Genomic DNA, 25455 nt, shown 5'->3' with positions numbered 1-25455 from the left:
TTAATTATGTTCCCTTTAATTTTAATGTTGCTGCATTTTTTGTTTATATGTTTTATAGGGGAACAGGAATGATTATGATCTGTTAATTCATCAGCTATCCGATCCAGATATAAAGGTAATCTATTTTAAGTTTATTAATCACACTTTGACAGTTAGCAGTTTGTAAAGATGTTTCTTGGCTGTTATGAAAATTGCTTATAGCCTCCAATAGAGTCTGTGTCATATGTAGGGTAGTGGTCCTTCTCTTAATACAAACTCATACATTTTGACACTCGCTTCTTATGGCTAGAGCCTTGCTGGGTACAAAGTCTTAAGCTCTGTCTACACTATCAAACTTTATATACTGTATGGACATGATGATGTCATATAACTACCATATTTGGATATATCATTACATATTTGAGCACATCACCCTTATTTTTTGTTAAACTAGTTTGATAGTTGTAGACAGAGCTTTAAGATTACTAACATAACAACACCACCCAACCAAGTTACATTGCTGATTAAGGGCAATAAATCGTATGTTATGTTATAACTGTAGCTATCATCGTTTATTTTTAGTCTGCTTCACTGTTGTCATGGTTACAGGAGCTCCGTCGAGCTGTAACTGTAATGAGCAAGGAGTTTGAATCACTTGTTGCTATTATATTAGTAAGTATTACAAATGAATAAATACACATTTGTGTCATAATTTCAGAAAGTCATGTTTTCTCAAAATATACAATAATTGAATCTCTTTTTTAGACATTTTTATGCTAAGTGAAGTTGTAAACTTTCAAGTGGAATTGTAGTTTGGCTGCCAATCACAAGGCCCTGGGTTAAAATCTTGTCAAATGCCAAAAAAAATCCTGACAAAAATAAGACATAAACTTCGCTAAGTGCACTGCATCTTGTTATGTATGTTAGTCTTGTGAAAAATAATGACAGTGAATAAACTCGCTTGCTATAATTGGCGATCTCTCTGTCAAGGATAACCATAAAAATTGAAAATAATATAATGATTAATAACAAGTTTGATTTTTTTTTATAGAGAGTTCGATGGGAAAAACATGACACTGAAGTTGTAGATGAGTACCGTGCTTTTCTAGTAGATCTAGTTTCAGCACAAACTGTTTACTTACGATCTGTATTAAAAATGCTGCTAAGGAAATTTTTAATAAGTAAGTTAATAATTATATAATAAGTTATATTGAACCAAAAGTGTATTTCAAATATGAGTTTAAAGCAAAGACTTAAATTGCATTAAGGACGTACACTGACGGATTTTATTGTCTTTAAAACATTCTGTCAGTCGGTTGCTGAAGTTGAAGCAAAAAATTAAAATTATAAGTCATAAAAAATATTTTGTAATAAACTGTTACTTTTATATCTGTGTTCTCATCAGTCCTCCTAAAGAAACACTTGGTACCTCTATTTGGACGTTTCACATTCAGCCGTGGCGCTTAGAACCTTGTCCATGAGGCTCTCAAATCTGTATAACGATCAGGAGATCATGTATTTTAATCAATGTCAAAACAAAATTATCTTCACATGTCAGTCAAGGAAAATGTAATGCTTGACCTCAACAATGTGGAGAACACTATATTGCATTTTTATTTTGAATAATTATTGATCAATTTGATGTTGGACTAAAACATTTAGGAAAATTTAAAATTTTATGATAGTCTTTTTTTTAAAGATGAGGCTAGCTTTTTGTGGGTCCTGCCTAATCTAAATTTGTATCCCCCACTGTTGATAACATCATTGACCTTTAACATTCAAGTAATCCTTTGGTGGACTACTAGTAAGTAGTGGGTACATAGCAACCGAGCAGTTATTAATCAACTAATTTATCTTTATATTCGATTAATGTACAAACCTATTTGACATCTTAAACGGACTTGCATGCTGAAAAATTAAGATTAATTTCTAAATGAATGTTTTTTGAATAAATGATACATTTACAACCAATTAGCTCTACAAATAAACAAGCTAGAATTGTTTTCATTGACGTCAATTACAAATTTAAACTCTACCATTTTTTTATTCAACCTGTTAGTGGCGGTTTCATCGCTGTTGGTTGACAACTGAATAAAATTTAAAAAAAATGAAATAAAAATAAATTTACATTTATGATTAACTATGGTTATCAAGGTGAATTGTATCAGTTTTATCGCCTTTTTTTCGTCTATTCAAAAGCAATACATTTTTACTGTTTTAAATTAATCATAAACATTAATTAAATTAGTAACATAATAACATTGCAATATGTTTTATCTTCTGAATTATTTAATTTACAAAAAAATTAGATTAAACTTTTAAGGTTGTTATATACAATGGTTGTTAGAATATAACTAGTAAATTTTGTCTATTTCACTGTATACCTTTATTTAAATATTTATTATTAAACCTAATAATTATATTAATATTATTGTTTCCATGTGAGTTGTTTTTTTTTATATTAAATCATTTTCACTTGATAAACTTTCTAATAAAAGCTAAGTTGATTATTAATGGTCAGTATTATATATTAAAGGTTACCAAATATGGTAATGATAACCTTAATATTTTAAGATAATAACTGTGTAAGGATAGGACAGACAGTTATGGTGATGGTAACCTACATAATAGTTGATTAAAATTCAAAAAAATCTATGATCTCAGCCAATGCAGGAAATATTCAAATTATTATCTAATCTACAGGTGAATATTTAGTGAAAAAATATTGCCAAAGAGGGCACACGTTTTTTGGCCTATGTTAAAAGAATACAAATTTTTATATTTTTAATTTGTGAAGATATTAATGTACAGAATTTCGTGAATTTCAATAGGCATGTTTTGTAAGTATATATTAAATATATACAAAAAAAAAGGATATTTAATTCAGAATGATAACTTTAAAATTGTAGGTGCTATCGTACTAGCAAACAAACAAAGCAAGCAAGTACTATTAATACTTGGCATAATTCTATTTTGCCAAGTAATAACAAGAAATGCTAACTATAGTGTGGATATTCTCTTAAAAAAGCAATTTACTAAAGTGCTACACATTAATTAATAGATTAATTTACTGCTTTCTGAAAATTGCATGTTCCAGTAAACCAGACTTTGTGGCCTGTTGAGAAATTTCATACAGTAGTATTATCTTTTCTTGCATATATTAATATTATAAGTAGTACTGCACATTATTATATTGGAATTTTATTTAACCTTTTTCTTATTTATCATACTTGGTGACTATTACAAACACACAAAACAATTAAATATTTAAAGATGTATTGTTCCCCGAAAAAAATAAAGATTGAATAGGCCATTTCGCAGTTTTAATAAAGTTAATAGCTTCCATAAAAAAAAAAATAAACAAATTACAATAACAAATATTTCCACTTAAAAATCAAATAAAAAAAGTAAGAGTGAATAACCACAGTACTATGTGACATTAAAATGGCATATTCAACAAAAACAATTTTCAAAAATTATTTATTCAGGGAAACAAAATATCTTTACTATCAATTAAAAATGCTATTTAGGAATTTACAAATTATAATTATAGGATATTTATATTTCAATAACAAAATTGAATATAAATATTAAAAAATTGTGAATGAGTTGTTTTAAACTATAGACTTGCTTTCAAGTTATAGAATCTGCTATTGCCATTAATAAGTATTATTTTGGAAACAACAAAAGTGTCTTTGGTGAATGGCAGACATTTTGCCTTAAATAATAATCAATATTTATTCTTTGCTAGTGACTTGCATATTTCCCCATAATACAATGTTATATCTCAGGTTTTTTTATAATGAATAGCAGACATTTATTCATAGTTTCCTGTATATTGTCAAAATATGAAAATATTTTTTAATGAATTGAAAAGGTAGTTATGAAATGAAAATGCTTTCATAAGCAATATTTATTTTAAGTTTCAAAATCGAAATGTGAAATCATACTTTTTATTTACATACATTTATAATATATATTTATTTATAATATGCTAGTAACAATATCTCAAACACTTTCCTATAAAAATGATGAGAAATACAGTATATTTTAACACCAGAATCAACCCCCATTCAGGGGACACCCCTATTAATGGAAAACTATAAAAGGGCCTTTTTTTTTAAAAATAATTGAGTAGATCACTGACCTGATTTATATTCCCACATATCATTTGAGTAGCATATTTTTACTATCTTCTATCTTATTGTCTTTTCTCAAAGAAGATTTTTAATAACAAATCCAGTACTATACTATACTGTTTATGTACTAGTAATACGAGACATGTTTATCGATCTGTTGCCAACAAATTTAACATTTTTTACTAGTCCATGTCGTTTATTCAGGTTTCTTGTGCTTCTCAATCAAATTATACAGTTATAGTTATAAATATAGTATGATAATTAATTAAAATCATATGCAATTTGATTAGATATTGAATTTTATTCATAGTTGTATAAAGAATAATGCATAATGATATTTTAATGATACATAATTTTTCTCCATACTTTACAAATACCAGTCTACAGTAAGTGGCTATAATTTATTTAATAAATTATCATTTAACGTAAATGGTTATTGCTACTGACTGACCAACTAATGGATTGAATAACTGAATGAAAATGTACGCGCATTCAAAGGAAAGCAAACAGCCATAAATTGATTTAGTTAAGATCATGGGACTGCTGACTCTGGTAGTTATGTATAGTCTTGTTCAGTCCCTGACAGATTCATCTCTGTATATTTTACATTATTTTGTATAAATGAAACAAATAAATAAAATGAAGTAACGTAACATGGGCTTTAAGTTAGGTTTTCACAGTGTAGATTTAGAAAAACTAGTTCACACAAGCTAAAACAAAATGTGTCAACTGAATTAGGCATGCAATGAACTTATGGCTAGCAAAGTTAGGGTTGTACTGGAAAATAAGCCAGATTTTTAAGTCTTTATCTGAGAAACCTCTAAGAAGATGTAGGGTCTGTTTCTGCTGCATAGCAACAAATAACGTGTTTATTTCAAACTAGGTTCTAACACCAACTGGGTGGTTTTATCTGTTATTTTCAGGCTGCCATTTCAGTAACTGGTTTTTGAAAATTTGTCCTGTTTCTGCTGCCAAGAAGTTGGTGTTAATTTAATCAGTGATTTTTTTTACAGAAGAAATGGTACCTTGTTCTACCTCTAGAACTGTGGTCGAGGAGAAACTTGAACCTTTGCCGATTTATGGTTTTCAGCTCTTCTGCCTTAAACCCTCAGCAAATTTACTTGACTGAAGAGTGGTGAACTTTCATCTGACTTTTAGCTTGAAATGTCATTTTTTTAAATAAATAAAATTTAAAATCATTCATCATCATCAACAAATATCACATTCAGCTCTGTTTTTCAAAATGCTTTTGTTCTGAATGAAATCCAATTTAAGTCCATTTCCTTGCCAGTCATTAATCTTGACCTAGACAATACAATATATTGAAGACTAATGAAGATAAATCTTTTATTGAAATTACTCACACGTTATCTCAATAGTGCAACTCAAAATTTAAAGTTTAAATGTTTAAACTTTTTTTTCAATATTTTGTTTGTTTGTTTTATCTTTATACTGGGTGACCTCTTCAGTCAAAGACTGATCTCCCAGAGGGCCCAGTTGGTGATCAGTGGCTGTGATGTACTACTACACCGGGGTAACCCCCTACTCGTCTCGAAAGATGTACTAGGTTCTTTAAAGTGCACACGAGCAAGTTGTGTACACTGGACCTACGGTTTATAGTCCTTATCCGAGAAGACTCGTTCTACCACCAGGACCATGGAGTGAGTGAGCCTCGAACCCCTGCCGATGTTATGGCTACGTGATTACGGTTCCACTGTCTTAACCGCTCGGCCACTCACTCTTGCTCTACAACGTAATACTTTTACATATTAAAATATAAACAATTTACTAATTATGATTTAAAAACTGGGTATTAAAATATGGAGGCCTTTGTAAATTTGAATACATTTTTTTCTTATTTTTCTTCTTATTTACCCATTTTTAAAGGGTATTCATACAAATGTTTCTGGATATACTGTAAACATGGTTATTGTGAATTTTTGGCTAGTATCAGTTATCTGCGAAGATGTGGCTTTCTGAGCAATTTAGGTCATTTCAAATGGTTAATAAAAGTGTGGTCAATTTTCAATTACATATTAAGAATTGTGAGACTAAATATCCTGTACTGAAAATAATGTAAGAACTATTAATAACCCTCTTCTCGTTCTCCCCTCATGTTTTTTGCACATTTTGTACCATTAAATTCAATTCAGTGTTATGGAATTTTAGATATAAGGTAGACATTTAGTATAAGAAGAACTTTAAAATATTTTCAAAACTAACCAACTAACTAAAATATCTTAAAATAAATCTTTCTTAAGCTGTGTTTGACAAAGTGTGATGTGCCCAAACATGGTAGTGATATTCCCAAATATGGTAGTGATATGACATCATCATGTCCATATAGGGGCACATCACATAAAGTTTTTTAGTGTTGACAAAGCTTTAACACTTTCAACTGTCAATTATATGTAGTTATACCATGATATAAATCTTAATTTTTTTAAATATTTGTTTTATTTAAAGAGACACAGTTTATTTAGTTTAACTAATAATACATTGATACTAATGCATCAATTACATTTGAACAGGTATAATCATTTCTTTCATCTTTACCCTTTACACATTTATTCAGCATTATTGATGTATGGCTTACATTTTCTTCCCGTTATAAATGAATAAATAGTATAACTTGAATATAAATTCACAGGCATTAAGTAACTGTAAACTGCCTATTTAGATTTAATCAAAGTAGGATTTACTTCTCTTATAAGTTCATAATAATAAATTAACAATAATTTGATTATAAACTAAGATGGACAAAATTCCTAAAATAACAAAGCTAGTGGGAGGCAGCCCATTAAACTCGAAAAAAAAAAGAAAAACAGGACAAAAACTGTAATGAAGACTTTTAGATGATTAATTAAATATAGTTAAGATGATAAAATTTGTGTGAGAATGACAAAAAACTATCCCCAGCCAAGATTCGAACCCAGAATCTGCGCACTATTTTAATATATCTATGCATTTTTATTTTGCAACAGGTCCTGAACCAAAAGATGAAAACGAAGAAGATAAAAATAAGAGGAAAGAAAATGAAACAACTTGTTTTCGTCATGTACATACATCACTTCAAATGATTATTAAGATTGTGCCAATGTAAGTACATAGTGTATTTTATTTTTATTTTTTATTTCCTATGCATCCAACGGCTCGCCAATTACAGGATTGATGAACTATTTTATAATTTATCAAGTCTTAGGGAGTGGAGTTGGAAGAGTTGTGAGTTACAACCCTGGCATTAGGTCAGGATTGAACCCTGGACATTGGGATTGGAAGGCAAGAATGTTAACCACCAAGCTACAGCGCCACTATAAGTCAACATTTTACAGTTTCTATATTACTTTTTATATTAAATTTACATCAGAAAGCAAAATTTGTATTTTAAGATAAACAGTAAATTGGTACGTTTGCACTTAATTTAGTGAAAGAAACAAAATACCTGGAAATATACTCTGTAATCGAAAGGTTTGAACCAAAATAAACAGAAACTGAAAACAGAACTTTGTCATGCTTATTCAACCAATTTTCTAAATGAAAGATAAATAATTATTTAAATAAGCCATGTTTTTTCATGATGAAATCTTATTAATACCTAATACCATTTTGTTTATTTTATGTTTTCATAGGACTCCACAGTTTCTGATGCCTGTAACATCTGACTGTTTTCCATTCATGAGAAAAGATGTTTATATTCAGGTAAACTGATATAAATCATTATTATAACAATCACCACCTTTCTTTATCACCTTCCAGCCTACATACATAGTTGCTCTATTGTTTTTGTCATGTACAAACTTGAGATGATTACCTATAGGCAAAAATTAACTTTGTATATAACTGAAATAAATGCCAAACATCAATCAATCGATCGATCGATCAATAATAATAAGATTTATTTTTAAAGATTTCATGCTTAGTATACCTGGATAAACCAACAAAAGCGATAGTCATCAATATCATTCTTTATCATCTCTTTATTATATATTTCATTCGTATTTTGTTATATATTTTTATTTTTGATGCTTACAATATTATATTTATTCATCTTTTCCATTGATTGTAAACCTCTAATGAAACATTGTATTTATTCAGTATTTTATTATTAAATTTCTGTATTTTTTTCAATCATAGTTTTTTTGTTGTTATCATTACTGTAAATAATCGCTGTATATATTGTATAATTAATATTTTTTTATTTTACACACTACACACGTTATTATGGTCATTATTATGGTTATTATTTACCTCCGCCAAGGAGGTATATGTAATCGGTCGCGTGTGTTTGTTTGTTAACAGGATTACTTAAAAAGTAATTACAAGATCTTTACCAAAATGAATATACAGATAGATGTGTAGTCAAGGATCATTCCATTACATTTTGGGACCATGGTCCCAATTTTGGACCATTTTTCAGACCTGCTAGTGTTAAAAGATAGGACAAAAGCCGGCGAGCAGTCTTAAAGTAACAAGTAAACTGAAATTGCATTTACTCGAGAACTACTTGTCCAAAAAACTTCATTTTTGTACAAGAGGCAAGAGTTATAATTTGTGATTTGTAATTTTAAAATATAATTTGATTTAATGTGCATCTTTTTTTATGTGAGTAGTTTAAAAAACCTATTTCTTTTCAAATTCACTCGTTTGATTTTCGCGTTGCTGTTCTATTGTTAGTCAACTGAAGCTATTGTTAATTAAAAGGCTTGTTACATAACCATTACACCAAACTCGCATACACATGCTTGTAGTGAAATTAGCCTAAATCACAAACAGCATTAAGACACACACAAATATATATATATTTGTTCCCGGAGAAATCTTATGTTGGAGAATTTTACAGTATGCACTCTCGGAGTGGCTTTCTAGTTATAAATTTATGATTGATTGAATAAAGTTTACAAGAAACAAACAATTATCATTTCATTCTCCTACAACATAGCATTTGGAACATTTATTAATTTAGAAACCAACTGTTTACTTTTTGTGGAAGATTTATTATTTCAATGAAATTTGCAAGAAGTTCCCATCCAAAAAAAAATTTGATAATTATTTGAAATTGTTCCACAAAATATTCACTCCCTCTTATTTTCAAGGAATTTCAAACTAGTAGTAGGAGTTTAATTGTTTTATTTTAGCTATTAACCTTCTCAAATGCAAATAAAATACTAACTTTTTATAGATTATAAAGTTTCTTTTTTGAATAAGCTAATTTAAAAGTAATTACCGAGAGTGTTTGATCTATATCAGAGATCTTTATCATCCATAAAAATTAGAAGCTAAATGAAATTCTTTGAAAATATAACTTTTATCTTATTAGTATTTTAAAGCACCATTGTAAATTATACTAACACATAGCAAGCATGATGATTTTTGTAAAGCTCATAAATCAAAACTGACATTTATAACTGTATTGTGGTTTCTGTAAAAGAAATCTATAGTTATTTGGTGATTAGGGCCCAGAAGGTGTATACTCGAGCGGCATACAGTAATTGAGAATTTGTTTATTAATTACTGTATTTTAAGTAGAATTTTAAATGTGAGAACAAAAATGAAACCATTTATTTGGTAATACTTTAAAAAAAAATTTTCTAGTAAACACACTTTGTAAATAAATTGTAAAAAATATACATGTTAATTTTCTTTATTGTTTCTTTTGCTTATCTGGACTCATTAAGTAAATTTTGCAATGCACCTGTGACGTCACAGCAATTTATGGCAACCTCGTGCGGCGATATCCTTAATCTTGCGATGGTTTGGAAATCATATGTACATCCCTAATACATTGTAAAAATATGGTCGTCGGTCAAGTTGTCCTTTAATTAAATATATTTTCATTATTTCACTAAAAACCTATTTTATAGTTTCTTGTAATTTTTAATGAATGTATAATCGTTATATTTGTATTTATGTGTTGTTTTTTTAACCAATTTACGAATGTTATCAGTAAGCAGTAAATGGTAAGGTAAAAATTTAAAATCTATGTTATTTCTTTCGGTCAATTACACAAAATGTGGAGCGGATTGGCGGTAGAACAGAAACCCGCTTATAATAGATACAGATTGTACATGGGACAAGCTACTTACTTTTCCGCTTACTGTTACCGCTTGTCTGTGTACATTTGTTATTAAAATAAGGACAACTGCCTAACTGTATTTAATAAAAAAAAAGAAAAAACATTTCTCAAAGACAACACTCGAACCAAAGTATCATCTTATGTTAGTATAAAAGAATTGATGATACAGTCTGAAGCCATTCTGAATAAAATCTCCTCCTCTCCTCCTCCAAATTTCCTTGGCTAACTGTAAATTACTGATGGCCATTCTCTATTCTCTCTCCCCCCACCCCCCACAAACCTTCCTTAGCCAACACAAAATCACTGATAGCCATCCTTCACCCCTATCAAATCAACAAACCCAACCCCAACTCCCCTTTTAATCCGCTGTCACTGAATCGGATTAGGCTTATCCGTACCATAAGACAATACTAGTAATTATTTATTACCTTAGAAATTTGCGTCAATCCAGCCGTTTCAACTTCTGTTTTCATTCATTAAGAAGATTATAATCTCATGTTAACCGCGTCATTTATAGTAACGAAATTATTGAATCCACCAACCAACTTTAATGTCCAATCTATAGCTTTCCCTATAACAATGGACTAATCTATTATTTTTGTAGGGTTTATCAAAATATATTTGTAGTTTATTTTTGTAATTAGTAATGTTTTATATGTTAGTTTTTTGGAAGAAGAATTTTTTACAATTTGGTATTTTGACTTATTGTATTTGATTTGGTTGAAATCATGTGTAATCGATTATTCTTAATTAAACTTATCTAATATATTTCATAGTTTATGCAATTATAATTTCTTATATTTTATGTTATAATATTTGATGAATATATGTTTTAATTTATTATCCTTGGCATTTGATTGGTTGATTTTAAATTATATGTCAGTTGAACTCGCAACCATTTGTAAAACAATAATTCAACAAGACTTAAAAATATACGTAGATTAAATAATTGAATAAAAGCCATTTCCAATGTGTCAAATTATAAAGTTAACAGATTAATAATTTTATTTTATTTCATACACATCCAACAGCGAGCACAAACTCGCCATTACAGGGTGGATAAACTATTTTATAATTTATCATGCTTAAATCAAGTCTCATTTGAGGCTTAGGCAGTTAAAAGAGTCATGAGTTACAACCATGCTACTAGGTCAGGATTGCACCCCGGATCGTGAGATTGGAAGGCAAGCATGTTAACCATCAAGCTACAGCTCCACTAATAATAAATAAATATTTATAAAGGATAAAACAGCTTAAACATTGGAAGAAGAAAGACCTGGCTAAAAATGGAGTTAAATTTCAAAAGCCCCATTAAAAAAAAAAATATCCAAGAGCTAAACATAAATTAAAAGTAGAGAGCTACTAATATAGATTTTACATTATATTTAATATATAAATATAGAAAATTATGTTTGGTTTTACAGGAATGTTTTGTGAAGAATCTACTAATAGTTACGCAGTATGTACCTAGATTGAGGCAGAAGATTCTTGAGCTGATCATAGAAAAGATGATACTAATAGATGTAAGTTATTGTCAATTTAGACACTTCTTTTGTGACACTATTGGTGTACTCCAGCTGATTGAAAATAAGTATATAAATTGCATACAATTTATAAAGTTATGTGTTTTATTTATTCATAAAAGCCAAAGCACCTCGATGTACATCAACCTTCTGTTTGGCTGTTCTGTAAAATTTATTTTTTAACTTGGCCATAGATCTAGAAATTTTAGGAAGAAAAAGGATAAAAAAAAATCAATATTAAATAATAAATCTAATTTTTTGTAATACATAGCCCTAAAAAACATTCAAAATTTACTAAATTATGCGTTGAATAAACCAAATTCTGATTTTAGGCGGTGGGTGGAGTTTTAAATCTTCCATTATCAATTTTTGTTCAGGTTCATGTTCCAAGAACTGTCATAGAAGAATCGGAGGATGCGGAGGATAGTGAAGGTGAAATGGAAGATGTTATGTTTGAAATGGTAAACACAATATTTCTGGTGACACTATACTTATTTGTGAAATGCTCAGCAAGACAATTCATTTAATATTAGCAATAGACAAATTTGCCTCTTTAGAAAATGTAAAGCTATGTCTACACTATCAACCTTTATGTGACAAATAATGTGATATGCTTATATATGAACATGATGATGTAATATCCTTACCATATTTGAGCATATCACTACCATATTTAGGGACATCACACGTTTTGTGTCAAACTAGTAATAATAGTGTAGACGAGTATAATTCTCTTTTAAACTATAGGTTTAGTTCATAGAAACCTAAACTAATTTTCTTAGACCAAATATACTCTATTACAGTTTATATTGCATAAGGGGAAAACCCTTGTACATATATGTATTAACATTTGTGATAGTATCTAACAATTGTGAATGTGTTGAAATAGAGTTGTAAAATAAATTGCTCTGTTTAACAATGCTATGTTGTTGGGCTTTTATCTAGGTAATGTGAGTATGAAAAGGAATTTTTTTTTTTATTCTCAAATGGTTACCATATTTATTCAAATAAACTACTCGCTTTAAATAAACGGCTTCCATGAAAAATTATTTGGAATAAATGCAGTTTGAATAAAGGGGTTTTTCCCCTCAATGTCACTGTCACATTCATATACACACAATAAATACTATATAACACATTTCTATTTGTAGTAGCCCCATAGCGTTTATTTGAGTAAATATGGTATGCTTTGTTTACTTATAATATGTACTTTATTTATTTTAAAAATAAGGACGGTGTTGTTGATGATACGATGGTAGAACACCAATGCAATATACAGGAGGAGGATGATGAGGAGGATAAAGTGACCGATGACGACAAGAACTGTCTACGGCCTATGAAGCACCCTTTAGCAAACACTCTTGATGTTCTTATGAAAATTATATTGGAGTATATATATGATATTTGTCATCCAAACGGTAAACTTTTTTTTTACATATACCATACTACACTGCCTTATACACAAATAAAGTCTAGGCCCATATGGTTAATATAATTGACAGTAGGTGTATTATAAAACAAACATTTTTTGTATTTGTTGAAGAGAATATTTAACCATTCGACATAAAACATTAATTATTTGTATAATGTGTAGTTGCCAAAAGCTTTGTTGACTACCAAAGTCTCTGACACCGCAGAATAGATTGAAATAATGCTGTATGTATGTGTTCAGATCCAGTTGAGGAGTCAGTTAAAAGTATTACCACAGGCTAACTAACCTTATATGAGTGCTTACAAAAAAGGACACTGAACTTGTTTGGCTTTTATAAAGAATTGAAAAAAAAAAAAAAATAATTGTATATTATAAAAGTCCTTGATGAAGGCTAATTCTCTCACAACATGCTTTAATCTATAATACTAAAAGGATAAAAATAAAATTGTTATTAAATGTTATGATACCAATTAATATTGTAAAATTCCAATCAATTTGTTTTATTGACTGATTTATAGCTTTATTCACCTATTCAATTTATTTTTAGCTTAACCAAATATTTTTTATGTACATATTTAGTTTGATATTGGAAATATGATATAGCATTTCACAGTCGATGGATGTATTTATGTACTGTGCTAAAATTAACCTTTTTTACGGTTTCATTGTAATAAATAATATTATTAGAGTGGAGTTGTGGCTTGGTGGTTATGATCTTGGCTACCACTCCAAGGGTCCTGGGTTCAAGTCCCGTCACATGTCATGATTTTTTCTAAGGACCAAATTACTCCACTCCCAAAGACTTGTAATATGACTTTGTTTATGTAGAGCATCTTGTTGATATGTTTGTCTTGTGAACCTCTGAGGGTCCCTAATGATCAGCAATTGCTGGATGGATCACCTTCATTAAATATGGTTTTTAAAAAAAAATTAAAAAATTATTTAAATCTAGGATCAGCTTTTTAAGGTTTTTTTTTTCTTTAAATGCATGCATGAATGAATTCTATAAAAGATGTTTGCCCTGTACAGGGTAGCAAAAATGTAAATAAAAAAAATGTGATGTGCCCATATATGGACATGATGTCACATCACTACCATATTTGGGCATATCACCACCTTATTTGTGCACATCACAAACTAGTTTGATAGTGTAGATGATTTTCTGACCATTCATTAATGAGCACTTTCATTTCAATTATACAATACTTAGCAAACTCAAAAAAGAAATTAAAATATGATTGGAATTGAGTGAAATTACAGTCTTCCCTGATTATACTACGTTTAGGCAATCAAGCTTGGTCACACAATTTCATAATAAATGGGCCAGTCAGAACAATAATAGTAATAACACAAATGGAAGTAGATTTAAGGCTGAAATCAATATATATAATAAAACAAATGTAATAATAAATAGTAACAGAAACTTTAGTAAATTTAAACTCAAATTAAAGTTTTGAATCAGTAAGAATAAACATGGACCTATAAATTATGGAATAAATATAATTTTAAAAATATATAATAATAACTAATATTAATAATATTTGTGGATTTAGTCATGTTCATGTAATTATTTTCATATTATTGTTATAGAAGTAATAGACTGGTTGATTGATGCTATAAAAAAAATAATGGCCCTTCATAAAAGCCAAACCAATGATAATTATATTTCAGTATGTTCATCAATATGCTATCAAATTTATAGTTTATTGATCAAGTATAATTGGATGCATTAATCTATGTATCAATTGGTTTAATAATACCTAGCAGTTTACTCTTCCAATGGATGGGATTAACTAATTAATGAATTTATGATGACCTCCTACTCTTTGTCCTACTTGTGACATCACATATTGGATATGCCTTAGAATTACCAAACTCAGCATCCATTGCACATAAATTGGTTTTTTTTCATTCTATTTTTAGAATAGCTAAATAAAGGGGGGTTGAAAATTGCCCCAGCTTGAACAACGCCGGTATCATTCGTGCGGTTTTATTTAGATTTAGTTCTTTTATAATATAGATGATTTGCAATTTTTGTGTGGTATTACAGTAATTCTAAACAATTTTAAAGAATAATGTAATAGGTATTATGATAAGGACATTAATGAAAGTTAAAACTGCGATTACTTTATCAAATATGTCTTTCAGTGAAAGCATCTAAAAATTTAGCAGAATGAAATGAAATAGGTGTTAATTGTCAAATCTCTAAATCGATTAAGGAAATTCTACATAAATCCATTGCCCATCAAACAATTGACAATTGTTTGTTATTTTTTTTATTGACAGCTGAATTTGATATTGAAGCTACAAAAGAACTATATCGCCATCTGTTGTTGATATTTGAACATGTTGTCTTGCCAACACATGCCTGTTGCCATGTGCAGTTCTTTATGTTTTACATCTGTACATTTCGGCCGGTTAGTATTTCCTTTTGTTTATTGCGTGTCAGTTTTCTGTTACATAGCAGCATTTTGTTTTTATGACATGACTATGCAGCTGTCTGGTCAAAAATAATTTTGTCAATAGAATGATAGCATTTACATCCACATGTTTCCTCTCTCCCACAATAGAATTCTTATTAATACAACAAAATTCTTGGTGTTATTTTTTCAGGGATTTCTAGATCTATTCTTAGATTACCTTTGGAAGAAAATTGAAAATCCAAACACGCCCTCAATAGTCCGACAAGCTGCAGCATCGTATATAGCAAGCCTTCTATCCAGATCAAAGACTGTACCAATGAGGTTTGAATTTTTATAGAGATTCATAAAGTTGTACATGTTTGCATATGTTTGTGTTGTGATCATTGAATTTCATTTTGTTTTGCAGTACCATAAAAGCTGGTTTAGATGTGCTTGTGACCTGGGTCAACCGGTACATTGACTGCCAAGATGGCAGCACAAAGTCGTATGCTGATGTTAATCTGCATGGTCCTTTCTATTCCGTTTGTCAGGTAAATTGTTTGCATTCCAGCATTACCTAATTACCTAAACACACCATCTTTAATACAAGAGTCTGTTTTTTTTATAACCATCTAGCTAGAGGTTGTGGTTCTCCCATTAGAAAACAATTTGTTTCACAAAAACAAAAATTAACTGAATAATCGGTACAGTCGGAGCTAGAAAAAAATGTACCAGACTCTCTGAAAACTAGAAACTCTCCCAAAATCAGACTCTTCTTGAGGTCCAAAAGTTGTCTAATCCTATTTTATCATAAAAAATACATTCGGATTACCAGAAATTCTGGAAAACCAAACATAATATTAGGCCGGCCCAAGTATGGGACGAGTTGAAAGTAATCCTCACCAGTGAAACAGTATCAATTTCTGGCTTATTTTTATGTTATAGGCAATATTCTACATATTTGTATTCCGTCATAAGCTCATCCTGGAAAGTGAGAAGGGATTAGCGTATGCAAAAGGATTAAACTTGGAGAGGATCATCACAAGTAGACTTAATCCGCTGAAAGTCTGCTTGCCAACAGTTGTTAGTATGTTTGCTACCATCACAAGGTAATGCCTACTTCTATTACAATAGCATGATTTCATTTCATGATTTATTCATTCGGTCTATTTCAGTATATACATAACAACAAAAATGAAATGGGGGAGACCAGGGTCTACCTAAGTGAACTTAATCACTGTAGCTGGTGTCTAATTTGGAACATTTCATTATTACAGTACTGTAAAGCCCCAAATGTTAGTGTGCCCAAAATTTTCGCGATTGCCTATTAAACGTGTGCCTCACCCACTGTGTAGCCAAAACATTTATTTACATCCCTAAATTTACAATCGCGTATTCTGTAATTTTACTCAACGCTATTCAATTGTTTGACGTTCATCGCGGAGGCGAAATACATTCGTTCAACAAATTACACAATAAACTCAAATCGCGAATAAAAAAGGTCGCGAAATAGTTACAAATGTAAAATCGCAAACATTTTGGGCTTTACAGTATATTTTATTTATCTGTAAAATTACAAAAATATCTGTTATTTTTAGGAACTATGAAGTAGCATTTTGTTACACTGTGATTGAGCGAAACAACAGAGCCATCATTCCAGTAGTGAGTCAAACACAGTGTGGATCGTCATCACAACTCACCAACATGAACCCATTGGATTCATTTTTTCCATTTGATCCATACCTCCTACACATGTGAGTTTAAACAGTAATCATTTCTATGGATAACACATTTATGCTAATGCACAAAGTGATATACTGAAAGTGTTTTCTGAATTTATCTTGTTAGGTCTGGTGTACTATTAGAACCACTGTATCAAAAGTGGGAAGGACAACAAGTCAACGATGATAAAGAGCAGCTTTCTGGGGTTAGTGTGATGACCTATTTTAAAGTTCAGTCTTCCATGCCCAATCATATATTCCCTCATAATAAGATTGGCAAATTGCTCCCTGTAATGTCATAAGGAAGGCTAACGTGACATCTATTTCACTATTCTTCATTCTCTTCACATGCCCAATATGTCTTCCGGAATGCATTCCCTTGTACAGGTAAACATAATCTGCCCCTGAGGTTCCTGTAAAGGCCAAAATTTACACAGACGAGCAGTAACGGTAACTATCCTGATAGTAGAAACTGCCTGTCCACTCTGTGTTTTGTGTGAATGGTCGTAAGGAATAACATAGATTCCATATTTGTGTTACGGTTACCGTTCTTCTCTGCATAAATTGGCCTTAATGAAGCTAGAAGATGCGATATCAAAACATTTTATTTTCTCTTAATGTAGGAAGATGACAATGATGAAGAGGAAGAAAAGGAATATTCCTTGTACACTGATAAGGAGAGCATGCTTCCTTTGGGAATCACACCAACTTCTGCTATGTGTGTGTCACCAGGATTTAGGTTTGCCTCTTTTGGAACTTGAGGCAGCAGTTTCATTTCATTGAATTACAGTTGCATTATTGCAATTTTAATGCCATAATTGATCAGTGACCAGTAAACCATGGTTGCAATCACAACATCATGATTGCAACCAGAATATCATGATTGCAACCAGAATACCATGATTGCAACCAGAATACCATGATAGTGACCAGAATATCATGATTTCGACCAGAAAACCATGATTGTGACCAGAATACAATGACTTCAACCAGAATACCATGATTGTGACCAGAATACCATGATTGTAACAACAATAACATGATTACAATCAAAATACCATGATTACAATCAGAATACCATGATTGCAACCACAATCTGCCTCAGACGTATTGGCTTTAGCCTCTCCTCTGGGCACTGGACGAAAAAATAAAATATAATCATATGATTATATATCAATTATATATAATCAGTTACCAATATTATCAGTTGTAAATGATTGTAATCTTGGTTTGATCCGAGAAAGGGATTACATTTTTTTTAGTTCATCTGGCGTTCTGTTTTATTCTATTTTCCAAGGGACAGAATCTATGTTGATGGATAACATGTTATGAACAATGCAATTATTGTTTAGGTATCGGTGCAAGGTTATTTAACTGTGACACGCATTATTTAACTTATTAAAAGAAAATATTAAATTTTATTGTATATTACTTTTAAAACTATTTTTGTATTAAACTAAAAATCAATCCTGTGAAAGAAATTCTTAGAGCTTTTAAGCTAACTGTAAAATATTACTTTATTCTTGGTAATAATTTTAGTTGTTAAGGTTGAGGATGTGTTTTCTCGATTCCATAGAAACCTTTATTATTACATGGTTGGTAATAGGGACTTTAATAATAACATAATTTATTGATCATACTGTTGTTTAAAATTGTGTTATAAAAATAAATATGTGAATATAGCCAGTGAATTATGTTTATAGTTTTTAGTTACTCAAAAAAAAAATAAGATCTACACTTCTTTTGTAATGTAAATTTAAAAAAGACATTTTGGATTGTATCATGCCTTCTTGCATGCCGTTAACATACTAAAGCGTGATGATGTATTGACGCAAAGTTCTGTATTGCATAATCACAAGTCCTTCAGTCATGCACACTTGTTTGGTTAGATTTACAGAGTGGTTGTGGAATAACATCATCGACAGATCGGGTTCATCATGGAATCTTTGATAACACACAGACTTGATCTTGCCGACCCTTCTTCCCAAGCGAATATCACTTGATAAGTTTCAGTTCACACTGAACTTTTTCGGTTGAAAGTAACTGAAAGCTCAGTTAGTTTTATCGAAAAAGGAGCAGTGTGAAATGAGGCTTATTAAGCAAATGAACACTATGATCAAATTTACACAATACAAAGAAAGTACTGTCAGTATATTTAATATAATTAGAGTGTGAATGTAATGTTTAGATTCATATCAAATTAATTTTATTACAGTATTACTGTGTTTTAACGTTCGGTTTTATATGCTGCTCTTTTCTTCAAAAAAAGTTCTTGATAATAGGTACAATTAATCGCACCCAAAGAGGTTCCTTGCGGTCAGGTTCATCAAATGTGGCTTCAGATACAGGTTTTGATTTTGAGAAGAGGCGAACATGCTCCTGTTAAAAAATAAGAAATACGGTACGGTATGAGGAACTATAATATGTACGAATAAAATTATGCCATGATTAATCAGGGTTTTCTAGATAAATTATACAGTAGTTAGTTCGGGTATACTATATATTAAATGCTACTGTACAATTTCTTTGACTGGATTTTGTCTTAATTTTCAGTTTATATTGCATCGTGCAGTCTGTAGCCTTTTTAAATGGCAAGTCTATCATGTGCTTGGAACCATTACAGTGATATGTGATAGCGATAATAATGGTAAGTCATTTTAATATGTATTTCATCTGTAACATGTTAACGATACTATCGGCATATGTACCTCGTGAAGTTGTTGTTGCAGGCTATTGTTTTCCGTAACTAGTGCCAATTGAGCCTCTAGGTCACGATGAACAGACCGGTAACCTGCAAGGTAAATATAGAATTACTTTGTATATAAATATTATGATGCAGTAATCAGCTTGTCTGTATTGTGTATAACTGATGGCTGACACCTATTATGATTTTTCAACTACATAATTATAATATGTTGAAATTCTTACCAAAGTTAGGAGAACCAATCAGAACCAGTGATGGCAACGTCTGCCTGTTGATACAGATCCATAAACCTAACAAACAAAAATAGAAAATGCTTTTATTTTAACAATACAGTACTGTATACAAAAATAGCAATTACTATAGATTACAGACATAGTCCCAAGAGGGACTAAAGAATAAGTCTTGCCTTTAGCATGAAATGTCCATTTGTCTTTGTGGTACTCAAAGAGCTTGACCCTTGCTAATTGGCCAGCCTTCTTCATCCTGTTGTAGAAATTCCTGGCAATGAAAGTGTATGCATCTGGTATGTATCCAGGGAAGCCTTTGGCTTTGTAAAAACCGTTTACCTGCAAACATAAATGAAGTGACTAAATACAACAAATATTACATTATTGGGAATTTTGTCTCTTTCCCTGTTCACAAGACTAACATTTGTTTTATTACTAGTCTAGGACTCTCTTATCTTCTCCTCCATCCGACACTATTGTGCCAACTTTATTTATTTAACCTCAAACATACAAACAAGATGCAGATGCTACACAGCTTATTAGAATTCTTTGGGAGTAAAATCCAGACATCTGACTGATAGTGGAATAATTCCTCAATGGAAGGATTGTGGCACATTTCACTGTTACCTTTTTCCTTACCTGTGGTGATGCCATTAGTATATGATATGCTGCAGGTGAGTTGGTGATCAGGTCCAAGTATCCCTCCACTAAGTTGAAGTATCCAGATGCCAGCACACATGTGCTGTCCTCTCCCGATGTCTTCAGAAGTTTCTCAGTAACTTCCTGGTCAACAGTAATACCTAACGGTTCCATTTGAATAAGTGGGTACAACCAGGTGTCAACATCACCATCTGTAACCTGGCTACCTTCACTTTGTCCACCTGTATCTTGTTTATTTCCAGTTGAATCACTTGCCATTGCATTTTTATTCCATTGATAGGAATTCTCTGGCTTTACCAAACCAGTATCGGCAGAAATGCGTTCAGAATCAATAGTAAAATTGCACTGATGAGGTTCATTGAATTTATTGCATAAGGAGTCATTATGAGCAGTGTCCTGGCAAGGTGGATGTTTGCGATTTCTTATCCAATAAATACAATTTGATGAATCCAAGCTATTCGGTGGTTTTGAATAAGAGGTATGTTTCAGTTTGCTAGAAGAGGTAGATGCATTTTTCTTTTCACTAAAGTTATTCAGAGCTAGATCACCTGTGTGTACTATATTTCTACCCGTGAAATTACTTCCTTTTATATTCGTCTCTACTTCTGGAGCTGAAACAACTGTACATTCTTTATTATCACTAGTAGTTAGTTGATTTTCTAACAAATCTAATAATTTCAATTCTATTTCTGAATTAGTTTTTGTATGATTAGCAGTGTTACTAAATTCTTGATAGTTACCAGAAATAATAGCAGTATTATTAACTTTTGTCAAGTCTTGAGAAATTGAAGAAAAGTTCCTAGACATGATACTTTCTTTGGAAGGAATAGATTTTGATAAATTTGTTAATTTCTCTGTGATTTTGTCGCCTAGGTCATAGTTTTCTTGAGTAGGGTGTAGATGCCCTCCAGTATTATCCGGATTTGGGTTAATCACAGATTTGACAAGTTTTGAAGCTTCTGTTTTGAATGTTTTAAAATTGCCTGAGAAAAAAAAAATATCAAAAGGTAATACTGTAAAATATTCTAATTGCTTACAATTCTTCATTTTTTTGATGGAGAAGAGCCCTGTATACAGTCAACTGTCCCAATAAAGGACACTCTTGCGCTAGCATAATATATTTCCAGAATGTGTTTGTAATGGAAAAAAGTATTTGGTACCTTTTGTGACAGTTTTTAGAGTCTGGTATTGGGAGAGTTGACTGCACCAGCATATATTTCATTTACTAGTTTTAGTTCAGATATACAGTAATGAGATAGTTTATGCTAATTTCGCACTAGCACTATTTTATTTTTATTTTTCATGCTAAAGCCCAATAAAACTTCGAAAATTATCTACTTATAATTACTACCTTTGAAAGGATGTATTTGAAAGCTTGGGTGAAGACTAATTGAATTATCTGCTTCAAGCTGCAGCGAAAAATTACTAATTGTTGAAACAAGATTAGCAAAGAAATTACTGACATTAGGAACATCCTTAAAGAGAATGTATCGATCTTGCCTGTTGGTGAAGTAGTCATTGCTTAGGTTTGCTCTGCAAGATTAATAGCAAAAAAGCTGTTTGATATATAGATATTACAGTACCACTGGAACCTATTATAATACTGTACTGTTAAGTGTAAAGCTCTGTCTACACTATCAAACTTGATAAAACAATGTGATGTGCCCATATATTTTACCTTTTATTACACCTTATTTACAGAGGGTGACTCTAAACAGCGTATGCTGACAATCAAGGGGCCTTCTTGATGAGTGGCTGTGTGTATACTATATTTAGGCATATCACTACCATATTTGGGAACATCATATTTTTTGTTAAACTAGTTGATAGTGTAGACAGAGTTAAGCATCACACTGGCATGAGAAAGAAACCTTCAACAGTACATTCTGAAACATGGGTGGGAATCCATGTGTACTGCTTTTGTTTGCTTTCTAAAAGCTATATTTCTTGGCAACGATTAGTACTGTATCTTTATTGCCTGTTATTTATAGAACTACTATATTAGTTTTATGTTATTTTTTGCAGCACCTTAATATAATATTTGCGAATAGAGAACAGGCATAAACCTGTCCTGATTGGTCAGTTAAAAAAGCTTACACATTCACATTTCCATAGTAATCATATACACTGTTTTGATTGCCTGGTTTTAGTGCGTACAAGATTTAGACCCACTTTACTTACTGTTGTCTTTACTCCCGATTAATTTGGGGTTTTACCTGAGGGATTTACCTGTAGCTATCTTCCAGTTGTGAGAGAACCAATCACAATTCGGTTGAAACCTGTTCTCTGTGTACCTGGAATTTCTATAATTCTACTACATGCTGAAAATTTCACATAGTAAAAAAATACACTTACCCACTCATAATTAGACTATTATCATATAAATAAACTTTTAAATGTGATAAACCGATAACCTCGTTATAACGTTCTGGGATCAGAGCACGTAAAATTCCTCGCAAGTTGGGTGTGTGGTACAAGGCTACCTGTGATGTATCCCGATAATGCTCAAGTAATGGAAGGAGTAGCGTGCGTGAATTTGTAACGCCACGTGAACCTCTTGTGTAGTCTAAGAGCACTTGGACATCAATCGGTTTACCGTACGATTTTGATGCTAAACATCGTGATAACAAACTATCAATCTGAAAAGAAATTAAATGACTAATGTTGCTAAAGATAACAAAAGTGTTATTTTAATAATATCTGCGAGTAAGTTTGTTGTTCGATTGAAACAGACAGACAATTACTGTTGTGCTGTCCATATTTAACTCTGCAAATTCCAGACTTCTAGAAAACCAACATATTACAGTAGGCCATCCTAGTCGTATTGCTAATAAAATGCTTACCAATGCCCTTTCCATTGGACCTTCACCAATATATAAAGAGGCTAAAACAACTCGTTTGTGTGCAGTTTCAATTCCATTCTGTGGAGTTAATCAATAAAAGACTGAATAAGTAATAACTACATTTTCCTGTTGTTAAAATAAAGGAAAGTACAGTAATTATAATAATTATTGATGATAATAAAAACATAAGAAATTAGTAACTTGTCCATTCAATATAAATATGAATAAACACCTCTCTACTTTATCAAACTTTATGTTGTGCCAAAAAAATATGATGTGATGGCTACTCTCTACCATATTTGGGCACATCACACTTTTTTTGTCAAAATAGAGGGATAGACTAAAAGTCTATACTGTATACTAATTACTATAATAGATCTAAATATACCACTGCGACATAGACAGTATATACACCTTTAGAGTGTCATAAAATTGCTGTGGCCCGTCCAACACAGAAACATTTTGCCCATTTATACCAAAACATGGGGCGTGGTCTTGGAGCCATCTGAACCTCTCTTTTGCAGCCAATGACACTAAGCAGCGTACAACTGTTGTTAGTGTTTGTCGAGTTGATTTATGACTGGACATTAGTTGCTTACAAGATAACCTGCAATTTAACAATCAAAACTTTTTTAAAACATTGTTTTAAAATAACCTAAACTTTTTTATTTATTAATATCATTATTATCCGATTTTACATCTAAACCACAAAAACACACTAGGCACAGGCCTATATAATCCCCGTCTTTATCAAACATGACATTATAGGCCTAAGTATAGGTAGTAATTATAAGCCTGTCGTCATCGTGTCACGTCACACATCACATTATTCAGAGTATATTACACAGTGCACATACATTACAATACACATATAGGCCTAGCTAGGCTAGTTTCAATTCATTTATTTTTTTATATTATCAATAATTATAAAAATAAAAGCAATAATTATCATATCGCCCATAATTAGTTTTTTTATTTAAATCATTAGTGAAAATTTAACAATTATTGATTGAATTCAGGGCGCGCCGCCGAATTTAGGTGGGCACTTCTTAGGCCTTACATTTCTTTCCATACACCGCCGGTTAAACTTCAATTCACTCGTGGACGTTCATCAAACCGACACTATACAGTCAGTGAGATGGTTGGCCTACAAATTTGAGAATGTTTTAGTCTAAAGAAAAGCTTAATTTTGTCTAAATTGTTAAGGCACATATTTTTCAAAACAGTTTAGTTGTACATACTGATCAGAAAAAATAAGTAGTCATTATAAAAGCATACAAACATTTTATACGAGGGAGAGATTGATTAGTCCTTGTAACCTCCTCCACACACCATGTTGTTTTACGCCGCTAACGTTTACTGGCTGCTGTCTGTTTTGTACAGTAACGTCCGTTAACTTGTGGAGAAACGCGTCATAATAACGCGTCGTAATTGAAACTTCTACAATTAATTAAATAATATAAATTATTGATATATTTTTACCAAATGATGAAATAGCCAAATAGAAAACGATTAGATAGTGATACTGCGACGGGAATGTAGTCTAAATCTTACAAAATCAAAAAAGCAAACTTGTTTTGAGACTTAAGAACATTTTTATTTAAATGCCAGGCTACGCTGACCGTGGTATGGGGAGCGGTTTTTAATCATTATTTTAAAGAGTGGAATAGTACATGGTTAATATAATAAAAGTACTTTATCTTTTCCATGAGATATAATTTATAAGCCGTTAAGCCATATTCTCTTCTGCAA

At 31.0% G+C, this 25455-nt stretch overlaps 2 protein-coding genes across 5 annotated transcripts in view; one reads left to right on the top strand and one right to left on the bottom strand.

Annotated features, from left to right (window-relative positions):
- Nucleotides 1–18960, top strand: part of LOC140061111 (RNA polymerase I-specific transcription initiation factor RRN3-like) — a 28553-nt gene extending 9593 nt beyond the window's left edge. For 2 of the 3 annotated variants that reach the window (XM_072107565.1, XM_072107573.1), the window contains 15 exons: nt 59–115; nt 562–651; nt 1031–1160; nt 7103–7217; nt 7748–7817; nt 11616–11714; nt 12092–12175; nt 12946–13132; nt 15433–15563; nt 15760–15890; nt 15976–16099; nt 16494–16657; nt 17147–17302; nt 17397–17475; nt 17893–18960. In XM_072107565.1, the coding sequence (XP_071963666.1) occupies nt 59–115; nt 562–651; nt 1031–1160; nt 7103–7217; nt 7748–7817; nt 11616–11714; nt 12092–12175; nt 12946–13132; nt 15433–15563; nt 15760–15890; nt 15976–16099; nt 16494–16657; nt 17147–17302; nt 17397–17475; nt 17893–18030 (1755 nt within the window). In that variant the 3' untranslated portion in view covers nt 18031–18960. The remainder of the gene's footprint in view (nt 1–58; nt 116–561; nt 652–1030; nt 1161–7102; nt 7218–7747; nt 7818–11615; nt 11715–12091; nt 12176–12945; nt 13133–15432; nt 15564–15759; nt 15891–15975; nt 16100–16493; nt 16658–17146; nt 17303–17396; nt 17476–17892) is intronic. The other variant, XM_072107581.1, reaches the window with a different exon arrangement.
- Nucleotides 18961–19410: 450 nt separating this feature from the next.
- On the bottom strand, nt 19411–25118 carry LOC140047721 (CDP-diacylglycerol--glycerol-3-phosphate 3-phosphatidyltransferase, mitochondrial-like). Of its 2 annotated transcripts, none has more exons than XM_072092764.1 (10): nt 24945–25118; nt 24118–24310; nt 23704–23781; nt 23216–23499; nt 22212–22393; nt 20840–21843; nt 20380–20539; nt 20198–20263; nt 19978–20060; nt 19411–19648 (listed from the first exon to the last, which is right to left on the bottom strand). In XM_072092764.1, the coding sequence occupies exons 2-10, from the start codon at nt 24289–24291 to the stop codon at nt 19529–19531; spliced, it is 2151 nt and encodes a 716-aa protein (XP_071948865.1). In that variant the 5' UTR covers nt 24292–24310; nt 24945–25118; the 3' UTR covers nt 19411–19528. The 2 variants fall into 2 exon arrangements, with proteins under 2 accessions (XP_071948865.1, XP_071948860.1); XM_072092759.1 differs by having other exon boundaries at nt 24986–25118.
- Between the last annotated feature and the right edge of the window lie 337 nt (nt 25119–25455).

This window comes from Antedon mediterranea, chromosome 1 (genome assembly GCF_964355755.1).
Source record: "Antedon mediterranea chromosome 1, ecAntMedi1.1, whole genome shotgun sequence".
NCBI lineage: Eukaryota > Metazoa > Echinodermata > Crinoidea > Comatulida > Antedonidae > Antedon > Antedon mediterranea.
The sequence above is the reverse complement of the archived record's forward strand: the minus strand, read 5'-3'. Positions and strand labels throughout refer to the sequence as shown.